Source organism: Drosophila eugracilis, unplaced genomic scaffold (genome assembly GCF_018153835.1).
Source record: "Drosophila eugracilis isolate 14026-0451.02 unplaced genomic scaffold, ASM1815383v1 contig_2029, whole genome shotgun sequence".
In the NCBI taxonomy this organism is placed as follows: domain Eukaryota; kingdom Metazoa; phylum Arthropoda; class Insecta; order Diptera; family Drosophilidae; genus Drosophila; species Drosophila eugracilis.
This window is the reverse complement of record NW_024572899.1, coordinates 90,230-106,777: the sequence shown is the minus strand read 5'-3', so window position 1 is coordinate 106,777 and position 16,548 is coordinate 90,230. Positions and strand designations below refer to the sequence as shown.

The following is a 16,548-nucleotide window of genomic DNA, read 5'->3' as shown; positions in this document are numbered from 1 at the left end:
CTACCAGACTGAAGGAATTTCATCTTCCGCGGAACAAACGCGGATTTGTCAAATGTGGAAAAATTCCAGCATCTTGGTTCCTGCTTGGATGGCGCAGCATTGATTTGATCCCTGAGAGGAATTGTGACAGGGCTATTGATTTTAGGCTTTGATAATAAATTGTTACATTTCCAGGCACACGTTCGGTCATTATTCAAGCTACCAGGTGTGGAGAAGGGATCCGCAAGTAGTTTGCGGCAATTAAGCGACAAGGCAAATTCACACTTGCGCGCTCTCAATACTATGGCAACTACGCAGGAAATTCTAAACGGTGTTTTGATTCATCTCATCCTTTCGAAGCTGGACCGGCAAAGGAGCTGCCGAAATGGGACAAATTTTCTACATTTTTGGGTCAGCGGTGCCGCATGATGCAGAACGTGAAATGCGCTATGGTAGATCATACACCTAGCAAACAGGTGGTAGCTAGTAAAAGTCATTGCACCACACTTATTGGTTCATTTTCAACATTACCATTGTGTACTATGTGAGTCCAAGGAGCATTATTTGACGAAATGCCCACAACTTCTAGGATTGAATCCAACTCTGCACTATAACGAAGCATAAAGGATGCACGTTTGTTTAAATTAACTACGGAAGGGACACAGCTTACGGCAATGCAGATCTGGCAGCTGTAGGAATTGCCACAAGAAGCATCATACTCTTTTGCATATGCAATCGAATCCCATTGCTACCCTTCCGTAGCCTGGTTTGAAATGCCACCACATACCTCATATTTAGTTTCTGTATCCTTGCCTGAACCACAACCTGTAGCTCTGTCGCAAATAATACCGATTACGTGTTGCTTGCCACCTCAATAGTTTATGTCAAAAACCGCTCTGGCGTATTCGTACCAAGCCGGGCCTTACTCGATTCGCCCTCTCAAATCAACTTCGTCACCTGTCGTTTCGCAAATCAACTACAACCCGAAATCCATCACTCAATCATCTCCATATCAGGAATCGGCGAGTCTTCGCTAGCACCGGATAAGTCGGTTAATATTTTTGCACAATCCGGTAACGCAAAATACGGCGCGTCGCTTGTAGCTGCCGTTACTCGATCAATCACCGATTATCACCCACATTTCGACCTTAACCCATCTGAATGGAAAATACCGGAAAAATTCTAAAGCTCGCCGACCCTCTCTTCTACAAAAGTCAGCGCATTGACGTATAACGAATTTTCGGATCTCAAAGTAGGAGCTTCTACGCGCTCATCTTCAGTTTCCTCAATTCAGGAACCCTGAACTCAGTCGGAGTCAAAATCGAAGATTCTAAATTTCGAAGGAGGATGCTCTATGCGAGCAGCTATTTCAACAGCAATACTCTCGGCTGGAATCTGGCCAATATTCAGTTCTGCTTCCTGGCAAAACTAGTTTCGATGTTTTAGAAAATTCGGTGTTGTCGTTCGATGTTATCACAGTTCGGTGTTGTGCCCTGATGGCGTAATGGGCACCTTTGAAACTTGTAAGATGGCGGTCGTGGTGAGTTTTAGACGTTTGACTTAGTTGTGAAGCTTGTGAATTAAAATTAATATAATATAATATATAATATAATATTTAAGATGTTATTTCGTCTGAACAATGGGCAGGAGACAGTGACGCAGGAACAGGATGCCAGCTTATTAGTCCCGCAACCAAGTGCGGGGACGGTTCAAGATAGCGACCAAGGCGACGTCACCGACGTCATCAGCCCATTCGGCAAGTTCTTGGAGAGGATCGGCGAGCTAGAGTAGAATTTGGAGCAGTGCTATAATGGAACGTACTGATCCCATTTAGTGAGGTTGGGGTTGGTCAGCCGTCATATGCAAGCGTCTTGGCCGTACCTAACCTTGCAATCGTTTGCCAGGGGATCTCAAAGGGTACTGTGTACAGTTTCGCAGAGCTGCACCCCGAGGATAGTATGTTTCGCCATCTTGCCCAACCGGTACCACCAGCGCATGGTTTCTGACTACATAGTGAAGTAATTGTAACATTGAACATTGTCTCGTAAATATAAATCGGAAACCTTTTCCTACCAATAAAATACTAAATAAAATAATTTTAAACAATCAAGATACACACATGAAAATTCAATATGAAATCTTGTAATTTGCAGGTTTTTTATTTACTTTAAATGCTTGGCGATTGAAATCGAACGATAAGGCACGATAAGTGCAGTCGAAAGGGAGTTTGATTTCGCTTATATGCTACGACACAGAACACGAAAGGGAGAGCGACGGACGAATACGTGTTAGCGAAAATGCTTTATTAGGACCCGCTTCTCTCTTTACACAACAAAAAACATATCCGACCGAACAATTATTATACAAATTATTTATTTTATATGTAATCGTTTTTACAAATTTTAATTTCAGATATTGGATCTTCCGTTCTTGGGGTCGAATAGGAACTAGTATTGGAAGCTCAAAAGTTGAAGAGTTTTGCTCGAGTGACTTGGCCAAAAGGAAATTTAAAGAAGTATATGCTGATAAAACTGGAAATGAATTTGAAAATCGTCAACATTTCGTTAAAATTACTGGTCGCATGTACCCCATAGAAATTCAGTATGATGATAGTCCCGAGATGTTGAACCAATGCGAAAATTCCATCGAATCTAAGTTGGAGGAATCTTTGCAAAATTTAATAAGATTAATGTTTGATGTAGACTTAATGAAAAGAACCTTGTTGGAATTTCATATTGATATGGACAAAATGCCTTTGGGAAAGCTTAGTGCACACCAGATTCAATCTGCATATAGTGTGGTAACTGAACTTTTTAAGTTGATAGAATCCAGATCCACTGTTGCAAGTCTTATTGACGCAACAAATAGGTTTTATACATTAATTCCTCACAACTTTGGGGTTCAATCTCCAAAATTAATTAAAACACATAAACAAATTGAAGACTTGCGACAAATGCTTGATTCGTTAGCTGAGATCGAGATAGCATGCAGCTTAATCCAAAGGGAAGATGCAGCTGATAAGATTAATCCTTTGGACAAGCATTATGCAGAGTTAAAAACTCAGTTAGATCCATTAAATAAAAATAGTGAAGAGTATTCTATTCTTAGCAAGTATGTTAAAAATACTCATGCTTCTACCCATGGCTCTTACGATTTAGAAATTGTGGATGTGTTTAAAGTGGCTCGCCAAGGAGAAGCAAGGCGTTATAAACCTTTTAAGAAGCTACATAATAGAAAATTATTATGGCACGGATCTCGTTTAACTAATTATATTGGAATATTATCCCACGGCTTAAAAATAGCTCCTCCAGAAGCCCCACCGACCGGTTATATGTTTGGAAAAGGCATTTATTTTGCTGATATGGTATCGAAATCAGCAAATTATTGTTGTACAAGTCAAAAAAACTCAACTGGATTAATGCTTCTTTCTGAAGTTGCATTGGGTGATATGTTGGAATGTACTGAAGCAGAGTATGTCACAAAACTACCAAAGGACAAACATAGTTGCTTTGGTCAAGGACGCACGATGCCAGATCCGAAAATGAGTTATGTGAGAAAAGATGGAGTCGAGATACCATTTGGAAAATCAGTTACTAATGCAAATTTTAAGTCGACTTTATTATATAATGAGTACATAGTATATGATGTTGCGCAGGTTAATCTTCAGTACTTGTTTGTTATGAAATTTAATTATAAATATTAAAGCACATATAAATCCACATTTTTAATTATAAACTAAAGAATAAATAAATTATTAATGAATTTGGATTCCTAAAATATAATGTAGTTCAACTGCTTAAACTACAAAACTCAGGTTTGTTTATAAATTTACTTACGCTTAAAAACTAGAAATACAACCAAGAATAAACGCAATAGTCCAGTTCCGCGACTATAAGATACCCGTTACTTTTTATCCAATTTTAAAATAAAAATTATGCTGTCAGTAATTGACGCCGTGAATAATTTTACTAACGCTCCCTTTTGTAAGAAATGATTGTGGTGTCATTGCCCATGTGGGCCTCATACCCACAATTTTTTAATAAACTGTAAAATAATATTCAGGCTTAAAAGTTTGTTGGCAAATCCATAGATATTAAAAACGGTAATATAAAGTCAACTAAAAAAAATCAATTTAAATTTTATTGACAATACAGTTCTCGTGGTCGTGTGCTATAAGCTGCGGTGGAATCTCTGGAAACGGATTGCTTGATTCTAACTTTCTAGCTTTAATAGTTTCCAAGACAAGAAAATAAATAAGCTTTGGTAGAACTATTTGAAACAGCATGCTTAACACTAACTTCCAATCACTTATAGTTACCGAGTCAGGTGTATCTCTTATAGTTCCTCAGGTCTCAGTGTTCATACGGGCAGAGGTACTGACGGACATGGCTAAATCGGTTTCGCTATTAGCTCTGTTTAAGAAGTTATACACTTTGTTGCGATAGATAGTAAACTGCTCACTTTCTGTTAAGCTGTTAGTCCGGATGTTATATGTCTTACTTTTCCATTTTGATACTCGAGGGAAGCGAAAGTAGAGTAAGTAATATCATTGTAATTCCTGGTCATTTAAGGTGCTTGTGGAGTACCAGCGCTTAACCAATTTGAAGATCGGCAACATTTCTTTAAACTCTTTACTGGAGAAGCAAGATTGATGGCGACATGGCGACATCCTCTCCCAAGTGAAGGACGAGCTTGTGTCTGTAGGATGCATCGGAGCCAACTGCGTGAGCATAGGCTATCAGAAGTGTGCTGCTCTAGAGGATGGCGGAGTAGGATGGGTCTGTGTAAAATATGATGTTGCTGTCCATGCACAGAACTCGATCAAATCAGAAGAGCTGATCAGTGTGCCCTCTCCTCTCTTTAAAAAACAAAAAACATATCTGACCGAACAAAGAAAAGCTTAGTGCACACCAGATTCAATCTGCATATAGTGTGGTAACTGAACTTTTTAAGTTGATAGAATCCAGATCCACTATTGCAAGTCTTATTGATGCAACAAATAGGTTTTATACATTAATTTCTCACAACTTTGGAGTTCAGTTAGATCCAATCAACAAAAATAGTGAAGAGTATTTTATTCTAAGCAAGTATGTTAAAAATACTCATGCTATTACCCATGGCTCTTACGATTTAGAAATTGTGGATGTGTTTAAAGTGGCTCGCAAAGGGGAAGTAAGGCGTTATAAATGGAACGGATCTCGTTTAACTAATTATACTGGAATATTATCCCACGGCTTAAAAATAGCTCCTCCAGAAGCCCCACCGAACGGGTATATGTTTGGAAAAGGCATGTATTTTATTTATGCTGATATGGTATCGAAATCATCAAATTATTGTTGTACAAGTGAAGAAAACTCAACTGGATTAATGCTTCATTCTGAAGTTGTATTGGGTGATATGTTGGAATGCACTGAAGCAGAATATGTCACAAAACTACCAAAGGACAAACATAGTTGCTTTGGTCAGGGACGCACGATGCCAGATCCGAAAAAGAGTTATGTGAGAAAAGATGGAGTCGAGATACCATTTGGAAAATCAGTTACTAATGCAAATTTTAAGTCGAATTTATTATATAATGAGTACATAGTATATGATGTTGCGCAGGTTAATCTTCAGTACTTGTTCTTTATGAAATTTAATTATAAATATTAAAGCACATATAAATCCACATTTTTAATGATAAACTAAAAAAATAAATAAATTATTAATGAATTCGGATTCCTAAAATATAATGTAGTTCATCTTTTTAAATTACAAAACTCAGGTTTGTTTATAAAATTACTTACTATTAAAAACTAGAAATACAACCAGGAATAAACGCAATAGTCCAGTTTCACGAAGTAGTTAGTTTTCGCTAGTTCTGGCACAGATTTATGGGCTATTAAACTGTCACAACAACATGGTTTCCCCCACCCCGAAACCCATTATCCGTCGTCTCCTGTGATAAGGATTCCCCCTCCCCCTTTTAGTCAGTATGGCTTCTGGCACAGAAATCATAAACCCATAAATTATAGTTTTTAAAATCAGTGCACGTGTTCAAAGAAGTAATAAAATGTGGCTATTGTGTCATGATTAGTTTTCCGACCCCCGCTATCCGTAAGTTAAGAATATTGAAATGTATTCCTGGTCCTAATTAGGAGGATTGGGAACGTCTTAAGGGGTTGAATTTTCTCAAAACACACTGTCAATTTCTATATATGTAAGCCTCTGACTACGTGTGTGCGTGTGTATGGTTGAGTGGGAAACATGACATGTGGAACCGATGAGGAAGATCCATTCCAACACATAGATAAAAAGGACACACATTAGTGATTAAAACATGGTTTCAGTCGTCTCCTGTGATTAGGATTCCCCTTCACCATCCCGCAGGCCCTTTTAGTCAGTATGGATTCTGGCACAGAAATCATAAACCCAAGAAGAAGATTCTCTTCCGAAGCGAACGGACGTGTTTTTTTCTACTCTCGTTAACTTTGCTGGCTATTTACGAATATACGCTTAAACCGATACGAATTTCTTTGTATAAATAAAACCTTCAGCCGTTTGCCTTCCGCGCAGTGAACTAAACTGTGTAGCTTTTGTTTCTTTTGTTTAAACTCTCAATTTACTTAAATTGTTCTCTCATTCTCCTAGGAAATCGTTAGATAGTTTGTCTGCTTCAAGGGTCCTGGTTCCAATCTCCATTAACATGAACCCACCCGATACACTGCAGGAGAATTTCGTGCCCGGACTATCGGCATGCACTGGCGGTGCAGGATTAGATTCTGCTACACCAAAGCCCCTAAAGGTAATCCCACATGAGAAACATATATTTGTTTCCCGGCTTTCCGAGGATACGTCTGAGTCAGACGTATTGGCATACATACAAGCCAGAACGAAAGCCGACATTAAGGTTTTTACGTTATTATCAGATGTTAGTGGTTCTGGGTGATTTTAACATACCACAAATTAACTGGTCAAAAAATGAAAATAGTTTAGCTTTAACACCTTCCTCACATAATGATTTTATTGCAGGTATGTTAGACATGACCCTGGAACAAATTAACCATGTTAAAAACTCTTTAGGTCGGTTACTCGATCTATGCTTAATCTCAGATTCGGACTCCGTATATATATCTAGGGTTACATGCCCGGAAGATCTTTATCATCCCACTCTGGAGCTGGCGATCGATGTTGGACCACTCCAAACGACTGAGCCTACTAGGGCTGTCAAAAAGGTTCGATGTTTTAGCATGTCAGACTTTCTTAAACTTAATATTCTTATCTCTGATTTTGACTGGTCTCTACGCATGCAATGATATGACTTCAGCTTTAAACATATTCTACCATGCATTAAACCTAATTTTTGATATATGTGTTCCGATGAGGTACCCGTCCAGAACGGATAACCCTCCTTGGTATACCAAGGGCTTAAGCACCTTAAAAAATATAAAGTTCAGGCTTCAGAACAAATACCTTAAAACTAGAACTCCGCTTAGTTACTCTCAATACTTAATTGCTCGGTAAAATTTTTACCGTGCTTAACGCTCAGTGTTATACAAATTATTTAGCTCGTTGTAGGACCCAATTTTCACAGGATCCGAAACAGTTTTATAATTTCGTTAAGACTAAGCGTAGACCTTAAACGTTTCCTTCAGCACTAACGTTTGAAAACTCAACGGCGAGAAGTGATCAGGCAATAGCCGATATGTTTGCCAAGTTTTTCAAACCACATATTCACCTTCGACAACCGCTAGGCAGCCTTATGTCTACGGTGTTCCACAATCGAACCTCGTCACGCGACCTTTTCTATCTAAGAGTTGTATTCTTAAGGATCTTCAGAGTATTAAGCCGACCTACTCTCCGGGCCCCGACGGCGTTCCCGGCTGTGTGCTTAGGTACTGCGCGTCTTCCATTTGCAATCCTCTTCTCAAACTGTTTAACCTCTCGCTGGAAACGACTTCGTTTCCCCCTATTTGGAAGGAATCTTTCATCAATCCTTTACACAAGAAAGGGAAAACTTCGGATGCTGGTAATTATAGAGGTATCTCTAAATTATCAGCAATTCCTAAACTCTTTGAGAAAATTATTGTGCCCCATTTGCAACACCAGTGTAGATCAGTAATATCTCCATATCAACATGGTTTTATGACTCGACGGTCTACAACTACAAACTTACTTGAATTTACCTCTTATGTCATTACTGGGTTCCGAAAAAGTCTTCAGACAGATGTCATCTACACTGACTTTAGTAAAGCATTTGACTCTGTAAATCACTCACTTTTAGTTCATAAACTTGACTTAATCGGATTCCCATGCGATCTTCTTTAGTGGGTTGAAAGTTATCTGACTGGTAGAACGCAACGTGTTTTATTTAAAGATGTCTTGTCTGGTCCTATTTATGCTTCATCCGGTGTCCCTCAGGGAAGCCATTTAGGTCCGCTATTTTTCACATTATTCATGACCTTCCAATCGCTTTAAGAAATTCTTTTATTTTAATGTACGCAGATGATGTGAAACTTTGTATTCAATATAATGATGCGTGCTACCAGAGAAAACTACAATCTGACCTTAACAACTTTCAATTTTGGTGCTCTGCAAACTTACTAAATCTTAACGGCTCTAAGTGTAAAGTAATGACCTTCAGTCGCTCTAAGCCTAGATAGAATTAAGCTAGTAGACGACTTAGGTGTCCTATTGGATGCCAAACTTACATTTTCCGACCACATATTTTCCATGGTTAACAAAGCCAGAGGTGTGTTAGGTTTAATAAAAAGATGGTCGAAAGAATTTAATGACCCTTAATGAATATTAAAGCACATATAAATCCACATTTTTAATGATAAACTAAAAAAATAAATAAATTATTAATGAATTCGGATTCCTAAAATATAATGTAGTTCATCTTTTTAAATTACAAAACTCAGGTTTGTTTATAAAATTACTTACTATTAAAAACTAGAAATACAACCAGGAATAAACGCAATAGTCCAGTTTCACGAAGTAGTTAGTTTTCGCTAGTTCTGGCACAGATTTATGGGCTATTAAACTGTCACAACAACATGGTTTCCCCCACCCCGAAACCCATTATCCGTCGTCTCCTGTGATAAGGATTCCCCCTCCCCCTTTTAGTCAGTATGGCTTCTGGCACAGAAATCATAAACCCATAAATTATAGTTTTTAAAATCAGTGCACGTGTTCAAAGAAGTAATAAAATGTGGCTATTGTGTCATGATTAGTTTTCCGACCCCCGCTATCCGTAAGTTAAGAATATTGAAATGTATTCCTGGTCCTAATTAGGAGGATTGGGAACGTCTTAAGGGGTTGAATTTTCTCAAAACACACTGTCAATTTCTATATATGTAAGCCTCTGACTACGTGTGTGCGTGTGTATGGTTGAGTGGGAAACATGACATGTGGAACCGATGAGGAAGATCCATTCCAACACATAGATAAAAAGGACACACATTAGTGATTAAAACATGGTTTCAGTCGTCTCCTGTGATTAGGATTCCCCTTCACCATCCCGCAGGCCCTTTTAGTCAGTATGGATTCTGGCACAGAAATCATAAACCCAAGAAGAAGATTCTCTTCCGAAGCGAACGGACGTGTTTTTTTCTACTCTCGTTAACTTTGCTGGCTATTTACGAATATACGCTTAAACCGATACGAATTTCTTTGTATAAATAAAACCTTCAGCCGTTTGCCTTCCGCGCAGTGAACTAAACTGTGTAGCTTTTGTTTCTTTTGTTTAAACTCTCAATTTACTTAAATTGTTCTCTCATTCTCCTAGGAAATCGTTAGATAGTTTGTCTGCTTCAAGGGTCCTGGTTCCAATCTCCATTAACATGAACCCACCCGATCCACTGCAGGAGAATTTCGTGCCCGGACTATCGGCATGCACTGGCGGTGCAGGATTAGATTCTGCTACACCAAAGCCCCTAAAGGTAATCCCACATGAGAAACATATATTTGTTTCCCGGCTTTCCGAGGATACGTCTGAGTCAGACGTATTGGCATACATACAAGCCAGAACGAAAGCCGACATTAAGGTTTTTACGTTATTATCAGATGTTAGTGGTTCTGGGTGATTTTAACATACCACAAATTAACTGGTCAAAAAATGAAAATAGTTTAGCTTTAACACCTTCCTCACATAATGATTTTATTGCAGGTATGTTAGACATGACCCTGGAACAAATTAACCATGTTAAAAACTCTTTAGGTCGGTTACTCGATCTATGCTTAATCTCAGATTCGGACTCCGTATATATATCTAGGGTTACATGCCCGGAAGATCTTTATCATCCCACTCTGGAGCTGGCGATCGATGTTGGACCACTCCAAACGACTGAGCCTACTAGGGCTGTCAAAAAGGTTCGATGTTTTAGCATGTCAGACTTTCTTAAACTTAATATTCTTATCTCTGATTTTGACTGGTCTCTACGCATGCAATGATATGACTTCAGCTTTAAACATATTCTACCATGCATTAAACCTAATTTTTGATATATGTGTTCCGATGAGGTACCCGTCCAGAACGGATAACCCTCCTTGGTATACCAAGGGCTTAAGCACCTTAAAAAATATAAAGTTCAGGCTTCAGAACAAATACCTTAAAACTAGAACTCCGCTTAGTTACTCTCAATACTTAATTGCTCGGTAAAATTTTACCGTGCTTAACGCTCAGTGTTATACAAATTATTTAGCTCGTTGTAGGACCCAATTTTCACAGGATCCGAAACAGTTTTATAATTTCGTTAAGACTAAGCGTAGACCTTAAACGTTTCCTTCAGCACTAACGTTTGAAAACTCAACGGCGAGAAGTGATCAGGCAATAGCCGATATGTTTGCCAAGTTTTTCAAACCACATATTCACCTTCGACAACCGCTAGGCAGCCTTATGTCTACGGTGTTCCACAATCGAACCTCGTCACGCGACCTTTTCTATCTAAGAGTTGTATTCTTAAGGATCTTCAGAGTATTAAGCCGACCTACTCTCCGGGCCCCGACGGCGTTCCCGGCTGTGTGCTTAGGTACTGCGCGTCTTCCATTTGCAATCCTCTTCTCAAACTGTTTAACCTCTCGCTGGAAACGACTTCGTTTCCCCCTATTTGGAAGGAATCTTTCATCAATCCTTTACACAAGAAAGGGAAAACTTCGGATGCTGGTAATTATAGAGGTATCTCTAAATTATCAGCAATTCCTAAACTCTTTGAGAAAATTATTGTGCCCCATTTGCAACACCAGTGTAGATCAGTAATATCTCCATATCAACATGGTTTTATGACTCGACGGTCTACAACTACAAACTTACTTGAATTTACCTCTTATGTCATTACTGGGTTCCGAAAAAGTCTTCAGACAGATGTCATCTACACTGACTTTTAGTAAAGCATTTGACTCTGTAAATCACTCACTTTTAGTTCATAAACTTGACTTAATCGGATTCCCATGCGATCTTCTTTAGTGGGTTGAAAGTTATCTGACTGGTAGAACGCAACGTGTTTTATTTAAAGATGTCTTGTCTGGTCCTATTTATGCTTCATCCGGTGTCCCTCAGGGAAGCCATTTAGGTCCGCTATTTTTTCACATTATTCATGACCTTCCAATCGCTTTAAGAAATTCTTTTATTTTAATGTACGCAGATGATGTGAAACTTTGTATTCAATATAATGATGCGTGCTACCAGAGAAAAACTACAATCTGACCTTAACAACTTTCAATTTTGGTGCTCTGCAAACTTACTAAATCTTAACGGCTCTAAGTGTAAAGTAATGACCTTCAGTCGCTCTAAGCCTAGATAGAATTAAGCTAGTAGACGACTTAGGTGTCCTATTGGATGCCAAACTTACATTTTCCGACCACATATTTTCCATGGTTAACAAAGCCAGAGGTGTGTTAGGTTTAATAAAAAGATGGTCGAAAGAATTTAATGACCCTTACGTAACCAAAACTTTATTTGTCTCTCTCGTTCGTCCGATCTTAGAGTATGGATCTTGCGTCTGGACCCCCAGTACGCGGTCCACCATCACCGTATAGAATCAATTCAAAAAAGCTTTCCCTTATTTGCTCTTCGTGGCCAAAATTGGGATGCAAACTTACATCTTCCCTCCTATAAAAGCAGATTATTACTAATAAACTTACCTTCCCTTGCTAACCGTAGGACAATGCTTGGCGTTGTTCTGCTTGTGCGCGGAGCTGCGAACTCACCCCAACACTCAAGTGTGTGCTAATATCTGCTTGTGCGCGGAGGTGTGGAAATTTATTTTTAATCGTTTTAATGAAAAGTTGCAGTTTTTAAGTTGCAATCGTATAAAAATTTAATGAAAGTTTATTATTATTATATTATTATATTATTGAAAAATGCTTTCCAATGACACCAAACACACCAAACGTAAAGTAATGATCTTGGACTCCTATGACCTATACCCGAAATATAGAAATTGGAAAGCATTTTGTCTGAATTCTCTGGATCTGAGCGTAAAAGTCTCCAAGCTACCGGAATTACACAAGCGAACTCTGGAGTTTACCCAATACCACAAGCAGCTTGAGGTTCCGTTCATCGTGTACGACGGCTTTGAATGTGTACTTGAGCCCAGAAATATTGAAGTAAGCCCAAAATTATTCAATTTAAACTCTCATATACCTATAGCTTATGCTTATTATAAAATATTAAGTGGGGCTTTGATTCTAAGCTAGATAAATTTGTAATAAACACAGGTAGTAACGCATGATCAAATGTTATAGACTCTCTTGCACAATTTTAAACCAATCATAATGACTCCTGAAGACGAGTTTGAATTTCAGGATTCATTTAATTGTCATATTAGTAAAAAAATATTATTAAAAGATAGTGTTAGGGATCATTGCCATTTAACAGGTTTATTTAGGGGTGCAGCTCATTCTAAAAGTAACTTGGAATGTTTAGGTGAGGGGCCATTGTGCCGCCGCTCTTCCACGCTGAAGAGCGCATCCGCGCCGAAGAGCGCATCCACGCTGAAGAGCGCATCCGCCCTCTCCCCTCTCTGCACAATCTTGCACTCTCGCTCTCTCGGGTCCAACTGCAGCGGTCGGCCGTCGGCGATCGTCTTTTTTCTTATGCTAAGCTAAGTTTAGTCAGTTTTTCTGTATGAAGTGAATAAAGCTGACGGGTCTCTCCACGACTCCCCCGACTTCCGCCACCATCTTATCTGCGATCAAGAGGCATCTTTTTGCGGCAACACCGCCCCACTACAACATTTTGGTCCTTCGAGCCGGATCTTCTGGATATTCTGGATATTTTTGATACTCTGGATACCTTTTCTACCAGCAGTTTCCCTACCAAAGGACAAACATAGTTGCTTTGGTCAGGGACGCACGATGCCAGATCCGAAAAAGAGTTATGTGAGAAAAGATGGAGTCGAGATACCATTTGGAAAATCAGTTACTAATGCAAATTTTAAGTCGAATTTATTATATAATGAGTACATAGTGTATGATGTTGCGCAGGTTAATAATCTTCAGTACTTGTTCGTTATGAAATTTAATTATAAATATTAAAGCACATATAAATCCACATTTTTAATGATAAACTAAAAATATAAATAAATTATTAATGAATTCGGATTCCTAAAATATAATGTAGTTCAACTTTTTAAATTACAAAACTCAGGTTTGTTTATAAATTTACTTACTATTAAAAACTAGAAATACAACCAAGAATAAACGCAATAGTCCAGTTTCACGAAGTAGTTAGTTTTCGATAGTTCTGGCACAGATTTATGGGCTATTAAACTGTCACATTAGTGATAACAACATGGTTTCCCCCACCCCGAAACCCATTATCCGTCGTCTCCTGTGATAAGGATTCCCCTCACCCTTTTAGTCAGTATGGCCTCTGGCACAGAAATCATAAACCCATAAATTATAGTTTTTAAAATCAGTGCACGTGTTCAAAGAAGTAATAAAATGTGTAAGCCTCTGACTACGTGTGTGCGTGTGTATGGTTGAGTGGGAAACATGACATGTGGAACCGATGAGGAAGATCCATTCCAACACATAGATAAAAAGGACACACATTAGTGATTAAAACATGGTTTCCCCCACCCCGAAACCCATTAACAGTAGTCTCCTGTGATTAGGATTCCCCTTCACCATCCCGCAGGCCCTTTTAGTCAGTATGGATTCTGGCACAGAAATCATAAACCCATAAATTATAGCTTTTAAATTCAGTGCACCTGTTCAAAGAAGTAATGAAATGTAACGATATGGAGAATTGATATACGTTCATGGACGCACTATAATAAAATTGTAAAGTGCATAGTCAAGTATAAGTCAATGTTTCAAGTTGTTTATTCAAATTTCAGATTTTTTAGATTTCAGTAAGTAAGGAGAAAAGGGATACAAGTAACGTTGCAGTAATTGTTTTCTGAGAACATGTTTCTAAGATATTTCTAGTAGCAAGAACATAGGACATAGGCTGATTATAATACATCAGTTTTATGTTTAGCTGAATTGATTTTAAAATTTTAAATACTTATATGCACGGATACTCGGTATGTATGCCTGCGCCTGAGTCAGGAATTCTATAAGATCCTCGCTCCAATGGATTTCTGAAAGTAATGACCCTTTGCTATCTCTTGGGCGAGTCCACCTGGGAACTGACCCCTACCCTAAAGTGTGCGTTCGGGTCTGCTTGTGCGCGGAGCTGCGAACTCACCCCAACAATCAAGTGTGTGCTAATATCTGCTTGTGCGCGGAGGTGTGGAAATTTATTTTTAATCGTTTTAATGAAAAGTTACAGTTTTTAAGTTGCAATCGTATAAAAATTTAATGAAAATTTATTATTATTATATTATTATATTATTGAAAAATGCTTTCCAAAGACACAAAACACACCAAACGTAATGTAATGATCTTAGACTCCTATGACCTATACCCGAAATATAGAAATTGGAAAGCATTTTGTCTGAATTCTCTGGATCTGAGCGTAAAAGTCTCCAAGCTACCGGAATTACACAAGCGAACTCTGGAGTTTACCCAATACTACAAGCAGCTTGAGGTTCCGTTCATCGTGTACGCCGACTTTGAATGTGTACTTGAGCCCAGAAATATTGAAGTAAGCCCAAAATTATTTAATTTAAACTCTCATATACCTATAGCTTATGCTTATTATAAAATATTAAGTGGGGCTTTGATTCTAAGCTAGATAAATTTGTAATAAACACAGGTAGTAACGCATGATCAAATGTTATAGACTCTCTTGCACAATTTTAAACCAATCATAATGACTCCTGAAGACGAGTTTGAATTTCAGGATTCATTTAATTGTCATATTTGTAAAAAAATATTAAAGGATAGAGTTAGGGATCATTGCCATTTAACAGGTTTATTTAGGGGTGCAGTGTTGGAGTGTTTAGGTGAGGGGCCATTGTGCCGCCGCTCATCCACGCTGAAGAGCGCATCCGCGCCGAAGAGCGCATCCGCGCTGAAGAGCGCATCCGCGCTGAAGAGCGCATCCGCGCTAAAGAGCGCATCCGCCCTAGCCCCTATCTGCACAATCTTGCACTCTCGCTCTCTCTGTATGAAGTGAATAAAGCTGACGGGTCTCTCCACGACTCTCCCAACTTCCGCAACCATCTTATCTGCGATCAAGAGGCATCTTTTTGCGGCAACACCGCCCCACTACAACATTTTGGTCCTTCGAGCCGGATCTTCTGGATATTCTGGATATTTTGGATACTCTGGATACCTTTTCTACCAGCAGTTCCCGGCAGTGTTCCGCCAAGAGATAAGTACGACTTTTTTTCCGTCTCCGTCTCTCTGCCGGTCTTCAGCAGTGGTACGAACATTAAACTTCGTTTACACTGCTGCAAGATTTTGTTTTCCTTCCGTGTCAACTCCAAGTCCGAGATTTCCGACACAACGGCAGTGTGAGATTTTCTACTCTTCTTCGTCTTCATATTCTGCCAATTTTTCCATCCGACTCCGGTTTGTGTGCCGCCATTATCCTCGCCGTTTTCGGCATCCCCGTTATTTGCTATTCCGCTATTCGCTTGCCAACGGTCGAGGCATATGTGCATACATATAATATACACACATACAACCATACATGTTCTTTTTTTTTGGTGCAATTAATCCGCGAAAAATTGACCAAGTGAACAGTGAAATTGTGTGGTGTATACATACTTTGTGAAATTGTGTGGTAACAAAAATAAGGCATAATTAATATTGGCCAGCCGGTGTGATTTATTTCCAAAAATTCCTAAATTCATTTAACAGTCCGCCGCTGGCGTAATATTTTTTTCCCAATCAGTGTTTTTTTACACCACACAGCTTTCTGTTCCTCCATTTATACAGTCCACAGTCCACTGTGCCAACCTAGGCCTCACGTACAAATTAATATAGTTGTGTGCGCGGCCTAAGGTGGTCCTCGATGGTCGCACTGTCTAAGGTGGTCTTCTTAGAGATGAATTAATCTGGTTGATGGGCGCGGCCTGAGGTGGTCCTCAGCGGCCGCACTATTTAGGGTGGTCTTCTTAGAGATGAATTAATCTGGTTGATGGGCGCGGCCTGAGGTGGTCCTCGGTGGCCGCACTGTCTAGGGTGGTC

General features: G+C 39.0%; 2 protein-coding genes across 2 annotated transcripts in view; both read left to right on the top strand.

The window, feature by feature from the left end:
• Positions 1-3,878, top strand: part of LOC108118347 (poly [ADP-ribose] polymerase-like) — a 172,339-nt gene extending 168,461 nt beyond the window's left edge. Inside the window, exon 6 of the mRNA XM_041817873.1 lies at positions 2,392-3,878. Within this exon, the coding sequence (XP_041673807.1) occupies positions 2,392-3,682 (1,291 nt within the window). The 3' untranslated portion in view covers positions 3,683-3,878. The remainder of the gene's footprint in view (positions 1-2,391) is intronic.
• The window catches only part of LOC108115713, a 42,798-nt gene that overhangs the window by 2,008 nt on the left and 24,242 nt on the right, over positions 1-16,548 (top strand). The window lies entirely within an intron of this gene.